This window comes from Glycine soja, chromosome 16 (assembly GCF_004193775.1).
Source record: "Glycine soja cultivar W05 chromosome 16, ASM419377v2, whole genome shotgun sequence".
NCBI classification, from domain to species: domain Eukaryota; kingdom Viridiplantae; phylum Streptophyta; class Magnoliopsida; order Fabales; family Fabaceae; genus Glycine; species Glycine soja.
The window spans coordinates 5194289-5203315 of record NC_041017.1 but is presented as its reverse complement, the minus strand read 5'-3'; the positions used below and the strand labels follow the sequence as shown (position 1 = coordinate 5203315).

Genomic DNA, 9027 nt, shown 5'->3' with positions numbered 1-9027 from the left:
TTTGGAATATAATGGGATAATTAAAATTGCAATTAAGTTTTTTTTTTCTTTTTTGTTGGAGGTTGAATAGGTAGATTGAAATGTTGCAATTATGGGATGCACGAACACGAAAGATATAATGAAGGAGCTGAATTGTCTATTGCCTATAGTCACCAAGGTGGTGAAACCGGCAGTTAAAGTTGCTTTCAAAATTCATATCTGGCTGGTCAAAACGCACTACTACTACTACACACCGAGAAAGAGGTGGGAAAGGACAAGAGAGGAAGGAGAGAGAGAGAACCAAACCAAACCAAACCAAAACCATGGTGTGAAAAACTTGACATGGGGGGCATATAGGGATTACAATATTTTATTATGGTTTTGTCCCTCAATCCTTGCCAGAAACAGTGAAAGCCTCACGAAAGTTTAGGACTTTTCAGACCACCTTCTTCAATCAAAGAGGACCCATCATTTCCTTTCCCTTATTATAATTATTATTATTAATTTTTTTTCTTTCTTTCTTTGTGTGTGCTGTTGATGGATCCCAAGGGCTCAAAGCAGCAGCCACAGCAATCACAGGAGGTGGTACCAAACTTCCTCAGCCTCCCCCAACAGCAACAAGGGAATACCAACAACAACAACATGGGAGAGAACAAACCTGCAGAGGTGAAGGATTTCCAGATAGTGGTAGCTGAGAACAAGGAAGAGAGCAAGAAACAGCAGCAACAGTTGGCACCAAAGAGGAGTTCCAACAAGGACAGGCACACCAAGGTTGAAGGCAGGGGAAGGAGGATAAGGATGCCTGCTCTCTGCGCAGCCAGAATCTTCCAGTTGACCAGGGAATTGGGTCACAAATCTGATGGGGAAACCATCCAGTGGCTCCTCCAGCAGGCTGAGCCATCCATCATAGCTGCCACTGGGACTGGCACAATACCAGCATCTGCTCTTGCTGCTGCTGGAAACTCACTCTCACCACAAGCTGCTTCTCTTTCATCATCCTTGCACCAACATCAACAAAAGATTGATGAATTGGGTGGGTCAGGGGGGAGTAGTAGTAGGGCCAGCTGGCAAATGGTTGGGGGGAATTTGGGGAGACCCCATTTGGGTGTGGGTGTGGCCACAGCAGCAGGCCTATGGCCCCCTCATGTCAGTGGATTTGGATTTCAAACACCACCAACAACAACAACACCAACAACAACAACATCATCATCTGGTCCATCTAATGCCACCTTAGCCACTGAGAGCTCCAATTACCTTCAGAAAATTGCATTCCCTGGCTTTGACTTGCCTACTTCTGCCACTAACATGATGGGTCACATGAGTTTCACCTCAATTTTGGGTGGAGGTGGGGGTGGTGGGGCCCAGCATATGCCTGGCTTGGAGCTTGGTCTTTCCCAGGATGGCCATATTGGGGTGTTGAATCAACAGGCCTTGAACCAGATTTATCAGCAGATGAATCAGGCTGGTAGAGTGCATCATCATCAGCATCAGCATCATCATCAGCATCATCAGCAGCAACAACACCATCAGCAAACTCCTGCTAAGGATGATTCTCAAGGCTCAGGAGGACAGTAGTAGAGTGTTTAATTATGGATTTGGATGAAAGAAAGAAAAAGAAAAAGAAAGTAGCATCATTGTCTAGATGCTGGCTGAGGTTTCTAGTTTCTACAATGGCTTTTGTATTGTATAATTGGGAGACTGTGAGGGAAAAAAAAAATAGGTGTCTCAGAGAATTCAATAGAAAGCTGGATTTGGTTTACCCCTTTGGTTTACCCCCCCCATATTGTTTCTTCTCCCCAGTACTCAAGTCTCCATATACAGGTTCTTCAATAAGTCTTTTTTTGTTGTTGATTTTTTTAGTTTTGATCTGTGGTTTGCAAGTTTTTCTTGGGTTATAATTGTGTGTTGTTTTGATGGTGTTAACTTGCAGGTGGAATTGCATGGCCAGATGGCTTGGCTGCTTTGGTCTGGCCTTAAAAAACTATTGTTTAATTCAGAGGTGTGTTGATTATTTTGTTCTTCTCTAGGTCAGGGTGGAGTGCTGATCGGTTTGTTTTGTGAATTTGAAGATATAGTTTCATAATCATATTTGTTAAATTTCATATTGGATATGGTATTTAGTACTTTTATGTCATCTGGGAAATTTTAATCTTTGTGTGGAACAGCACTTGCGAGTTACATCTGTGAAGCCTTCAACTAGTACTTTATCATCTGTGATTTACTACTATCTCTTAGCATACAACTTTTCTGTTTTCCTTCAAAATTCATCACTTGGGAGGATCTTTCCATTTTTAAAAACAATTGTTTTTCAACCTTCATACAAATACAATGGTACGCAATTCTAAAGAAGCTAAAGTTGTTTATTTCAAGTATTAACATCTAAAGCTCTGCTTCATTATAAAAGGCACTAAAATTTCCTTTATTTAGCAGTGTTTACACTTGAAATTTTTGCATCTGAACTTTTGCTAAAGGTCTCTTAGCTGGAGAAGTTACATGAATTGCCTTTAATATAATCAAATACAACTGCTTTAACTTTTAACATTTAAGCCTCCTTTCAGCATCAACCAAATTCTTTTGCCATTTTCTTTCTGTGGAGGTTTAGGGTCTATAATTTTTAGTTACATATTAGGAGGTGCAAGCAATTCGATATGAGAGGGGGGAAAGTGACTTACTTAGCAGAGGATTAAACGTCTCAAATCGACATCACACTTAAATCTAGAGGCATAGACGGATGCCAATTAAACTACAAATTTATTTGCGGCTAAGAGTCTAAGATAATTGATCATAGAATAGTGTCTTTCTCTTATTTGCCTTGAAGCATGGAAAATGAAAGACCCTTATATCTTTGCTAAAAGTATGGTTGCCAAATTCTTCACTTTTGACTGCCATGAACTTTTGAGCATCATCCTATTCTCTTATTTAACCTTTAACCACTACTAATTGATTCAAACCCTAAATAACCTGATGTTCCTCAAGATAAAATTGTAATAAGGTATATTTTTCAACCATGTGTTAACCCTGTTGAAGTCGAAACCATGGCTGCCTTAATTGTATATTAAAAATCATTATTTTATAGTTAGATGAATGATATCATTGTTGATCTGATTGATACATAATGGATTAATTATCTTGGGGAAGGTGATACTTTGCTACACAAGCAAATTTGTTTTTAAGGATAGAGTGCGGCTCCTGAAACTACTGGCAAGCTGCCAAAATCTGCATATGGCTTTTTAAAAACCATAGCAAGGTAGTTTCTATGAGCTCATCTTTTTATTTTTGGCTGTTGAGATCCCAATTTTAAAATCACTACATGACACCAGAAGGTGCCTAATTCATGCCAACTAGTGCTTATGTGACATCACTATGTGCCATGAGCAGTTGTGATCTCACTTTACCTTGTTGAATGCAAGTGGAGTTTTGTGTTCCAAGTCTTCAAGCGGTGTTGCCAGTATATGACATGACACCAGTTTGTGCTTGGTGCAAATAAATAATATAGGTCTTCATTTTGTTGAATAAGTAATGTCAGCTTTGGACATATGCACTTTTGCTATGCCACCTATACATGATCAGAATACTAGATAGAAATGAAGAATTTGTATTTATTAAGTCTTCTCCATCTCTTTTTTCTGCATGGTATGATAATTAGGCCTAGCAGTAGTGGAAATATATTAATTGGGGACAAAACTTGGAAGTTTAGAAGAGAGGGGATGACACCTAATTTTCATTATAGATCATTATATGGTATTACTATATATCTTAGCTTCTTTGTCAATTTCCATGAAAAAGGTTTGGCTGTGATAATTATTCCTTGTAATAGGTAGTTTGGCCTTCTCTTTCTTACAATTTTTATACTTAAGAAAGGTTAGTGAGGCCAATTTTTAGAGGCATCCCTCCATGTTGACAAAATACGTGTGAATCTCTTCTAGTTTTTTTTTTTTTTTTTAACTTGTAAGTATTAGACTGTGAGCACTTTTGGGGTGCAATCTATGAATTTTCAAATTGTTCTCTTGAAGTGGCTAATTAGATGTTATTTATTCAACCAACACCGTCATTTGAATTCGTTGCAATTTAAAAATTGGCATGAGGGGCTTTACGTCTTCAATGTTGATTTTGTCAACTTGAACATGGCCATGAGTCGCTGCCATGACTTTGCCATCTCACTCCAATCCTTGCTGCTTCTATTTTACATTTCATTTATGCATCCACCGACTCTTTTATTATTTTTTCCAATGAACAGCCTGTTTTGTTGAATAATAACACATCATGGACAGTTTTTTTCTTTTTGAAAACAAGAAAAAAGGTACCCATCAATCAATTCAATCCCAAGATTTCTCAATTCAGTACCTTTATGCTGGATTGACCCAATTCAAAAGTGGCTAATTGACAAAAATACTAAATTGTAATCCCAAGAGCCAGCTAGAAGCCACTGAAGATTACTAGGACTGAATTAGAATTTCACTTACACATTCTAAATTGTCATTTTGCATCCTAAGATGAGTCCTTCTAAACTACTCCAGCCATATTGTGCTACCAACCAAATGCTCATGGATCACTAAGGCTACTAAGTTTTAACCTGTAATGGGGTAATGCTTTTTTAGTTACATTTCGAGAACGGTATAGATCTGTTTTGTATACATAAAACTGAGAAAGAAATATCTGAAAATGAGTTTTTCGTATAATAGGTGGGATCTGCTTATTCTAAGATTAAGTGTTAAGCTACTTTATTTGATTTTTTTTAGTAAAGCCTATCAATATTACCAACAGGGTTGGGTTTAATGGAAAGAGTTAGTCTCTTACAAGTGACAAACCAATATTTATTTGAATCTTCGCTAGTAAAGATGCTTACATATTTAGTACCTGATAGTATTTTGTTTTTGAAAAAGAAATACCTATGGAGGGGAGAAAAGCTTATCAATATTTCAACCATTGTATTAATAGCGCATACTAAGTATATTAAGTTTATAATATTTCATATAATTTAAAAATTAGTTAATATTCCAACATTTAATTTCACTTTAACATATAATAAAATTCTTAAAATATAAGCATATGCCAACTATAAAATTACATACTGACGAATATTTTATTTTTCCAAAATTTGGCATATGTAATCATCTAGATCACATTTTGAACTTTTGTGAATCCCTTTCCTAAAATTATATAATAATTTTATACACAAATACTTTACCTTGATCATTTTTTGAGGATAGCAAACCCATCCTTCATGGAGAAGATTCAATATGAGAAAAGGGGGAAATTCAAAAATAAATAAAAAAATCATCAGACAATATCATTGCATGCCAGCACAGAAAGTGTTTGCCGAACTTGATGTTTAAGTTTTGACGGTGTTTCTTTATTTTGGGCGTGCCGTCGTTTTAAATGTGTCTCCCTTGTTGTGATCTTATTCTCCCATGACCAGAATTCAGAGTAAACAAGCACTTTACAGTTTGAAATTATAAGGCGTTGTGACATTAGTCTTTAAAATTAAGAAAATGTCAAAGTCTATAAATTTAACTATTTGTTATTAATTTGGTTCCTGAACATATGTTTAAGTTATAGTTTTTTTTTTAATGTTGAGCTAATATAATGATCGATTTTTATTTTTAAGGACTTTTTAAATGTGTTTTTGATTCAAGAACGCCGGTACACAAAAAATTCAAGAACTAATGTAATAACGCCTTCCAATTTCCAATTTTAGGAGTAAAAGTGGTTGTTTACTCCCAGATAAAATTCCTCACTCCCTGATCTGCATTGTATGTGCTTCATCTTCAACAATAATAAATTAATAATTTACAAACACGCATATTTTTGCCAATTTGTTTTAATACTAAAAATCGCCATATTGGGCATTTGGACCAAAGCTCGCTCTATCTAATTTCATGTGTTGATACATCAAGTATGAGTCTGACAGTGACCCAGAATCTTACAAGATATTCAAAATCGAATTTGATTTCATTTTTCTGGTTCACGATCATTTTCATATTTCAACTGAAATAAAATATTCCCTTGCAAAAAAAAAAACTTGCAATATTCTCATGTCCCATTTATTGGGGCATCCAATGCCCCATAACTTTTGAAACACTCATGCACTTTCATGCATGGGGTGGGTTGCATTGTATCTTGCCATATCTGTATCTAACACAAGCATATTAATATAATCCCTCATGTCCTGCAATTCTCCCATTTTTGGGTAGAAAAACATGGAGCAACTTAAGGATAAGGAAATCAAGCAATTCATTGGACATATCAATCATCTTTCTCTATTTTTTTTATAGTATATACAATTAGGCATAATTTAAAATACTCAGTTTGTTCTTATAGTGGAGGGTATGTACAAAATTCCGTGGATTAAATTCCTAGGTTTATTCTCTAAATTCTAATGATAACAATCCTATGTTATCTTATAGGTTCCACTAATCTGTCACTTCTGAAAAATGATTGGTTTACCAAATAAGTGGGGGGAAGGAAAAAAAAAAAAAAGACCACATGATCATAGTGAATTATTAAGTTTGAAAATTGCAAATATTGTAACAAGATAACATCTATATCAATCTCTGAACATAATGCGACACGTCTTTAAATTCAGTATAGAATACATGCAGCGTTGAGGATATAATGAAAAGCCAACAATGGCACAGAGATGGAGCTAGAGTGGAGTGGAGTTCGACTTTGAGAGCATGTGAAACCCACTGATCTAAAAGGAAACTGCTATATTATTATTGTGGTGAAAATGAAGATCATTTAATTTCCACACGCTCAAAAAGCGAACAAGAAGTTACAGCATTAAGTTAAAAAGTAGTAGTAGTGCTCACCACTGTTTTTGCTGCTGGACTACAAACACAAGCATGCTGCTTGGAATGAAACCGATGATGTTTTTTAATTTTTATCTCTCTCTCATTCCATGTGTCAATCAGAAGCACTAACATGAACAGGACCAGGCACAAAAAAAAAAGATACTTGAAACTAGATTATTGGTTTAGGTTTTCTTTTTTCTGAACGAAATGTGGTAAAACGGAAAGACATTTTCAATACTATAGGACAAGACACCAATGATATGTTAGGACTGCGAGGAGATACACCTCAAAGAGATTATTGAAGAGGTTCCAACCGCAAACAATTTCACCCAATTTACAGCTATTTAACTAGTCGTTAAATGTTAGAGAATTTTCGTGACGGTTGCTCGCTAAGGGATTCTATTATTGGTTTTGTTACACATGAGATTGACACCTGCCATACATCAATTAACAACGAGAAAATTAATAGTCATCCGTGTGAATACGTGTTGGTTATCGAATTAAGAATCAATTGCCTAGAAGTGTTAGTTTGATAACCAACGAGGCACCTTGTTAACCAATAATTAAATCATCGTTAATTGGTATATGAATGAAATGTTTAAAATCTCAATCATGATTCTAAATTGTAGTTTGCATTAACCACATTTTCTCACCGTTCTCTGCAATTTTCGTAAGAATCTTGCTAATGGATGTTCTCAACACTCAAGGTATTTATTAGAAAATCAAATAGAAATAAAGTTTAATGACACTTTTTATCTTTTTTTTTTTATTTTTCACAAATTTTACTTTAAAAAATATTTTAGTCCATTTTATCTTTTTTTAAGGATTTCATTTTATCTCCAACTTTTAAAAAATTTACAAATTTTATCTTCCATTGTTAAATTAATGTTGCATGTTGATATAAGTACAAAAATTAAGAATAAAATTCTTGATGGTTGAGAACTTATTTACAATGGAGATGATGATGGAAAAAGTGTGGATAAGTGGATGTACTTACAAAGACTCTCAGATATTCAAGTAAGGTTTTCATGAGAATGTTAATTAAGTGATTGGAAATCCTTTACCTCATAATTGTTGGATACTTACAGGTTAATGGTCATGTATTAGAAATACTAGTGTATGATATAAAAACATTAATCTATTTTCACCCAATAGCTTAAACTTTTAGAACTGTTGATTCATAACATAATATCCAAGCCTCTATAATTAAGTGATTTAGAATTTAACCTTTGTTTTTCCCATTTTTTTTTATAAAAAAAGTCAAATTTTAGTACATGCATGCATGGTAGCTTGTGAGTTGCCCACACTTCAAGTCTAAAGGACTCTGATGTGGTGTGAGAGGAGTTATTAGAAATATAATATAAAATCATTTATGTATCTTTACTAAATAATTTTAACTTTTAGAATTATTGTTGATTCATTACAATAGGAAGGCCACAAGTGATCAGGATTGTGTGGGTGAGATAATGGCATCGTGGATTTGACTACGACCATGAATCCCTATGCATGCGGGGAAACATCTTGAGATGTGAGGATTAAGAACATTTCTACCTAGGTCATTCTTAGTTAACCTAAATACAGCAAAATTGAGACTATTGCTTTTTGCACTTCCCAATTACTTCTTGCATTTCCATTTTTTCCTTTTGGAATGATCAATTTGAAATGTAAAATTATATTTCAACATACACTTCTGTTTTGTTTTTCAAATGATCAATCCAAAAGGTTAAAAAACATTCTAGAAAAAAATACAAAAAGTAATTTGAAAAATACAAGCAACAACCCAAAACAAAAAGAACTTTGATGTCATGTATCATTGTATTAAAGAAACATTTTTTTTATTGGATTGTGGTTGTTTCAAAAGAGCGACTAGTATTTTTACTCTTTTTCATCAATAAGTAGCTTACTCCTATCATTCATATAGTTTTGACTTCACACTTTCATGCATCATATCTAAATTAATTTCCTGTTATTAACATGTATTGTTATGGACCTGTCAAATCATATCATTTAAGCTTCGAGTCGAGTTTAACTTCTAAAATCAGGACCTCGTCATGAAAAATCTCATACCCGCATGTTGTTATGTGCACAACTATTCTCCCATCATATCCCTTAAAAGAGATCACTATTCACTTTGCTCATAGGAGAAATATTTATATAAGAAAAATCCCCTTTCAAATCAGTACATACAATCCCTGGTTTTTTTACCAATATACACCTTCTCTCTCCATTTAATTCTCATACTACACCACTTTCA

The 9027-nt window shown here is 34.5% G+C and overlaps 1 protein-coding gene across 1 annotated transcript; it reads left to right on the top strand.

The window, feature by feature from the left end:
* The first annotated feature begins 224 nt into the window (after positions 1 to 224).
* On the top strand, positions 225 to 2186 carry LOC114390663 (transcription factor TCP20-like). The gene is made up of 2 exons (XM_028351481.1): positions 225 to 1800; positions 1910 to 2186. The coding sequence occupies exon 1, from the start codon at positions 517 to 519 to the stop codon at positions 1552 to 1554; it is 1038 nt and encodes a 345-aa protein (XP_028207282.1). The 5' UTR covers positions 225 to 516; the 3' UTR covers positions 1555 to 1800; positions 1910 to 2186.
* The last annotated feature ends 6841 nt before the right edge of the window (positions 2187 to 9027 follow it).

Excerpts from the sequence above, each read along its gene's own strand:
- LOC114390663 (XM_028351481.1), top strand. The coding sequence starts at position 517 with ATGGATCCCAAGGGCTCAAAGCAGCAGCCACAGCAATCACAGGAGGTG.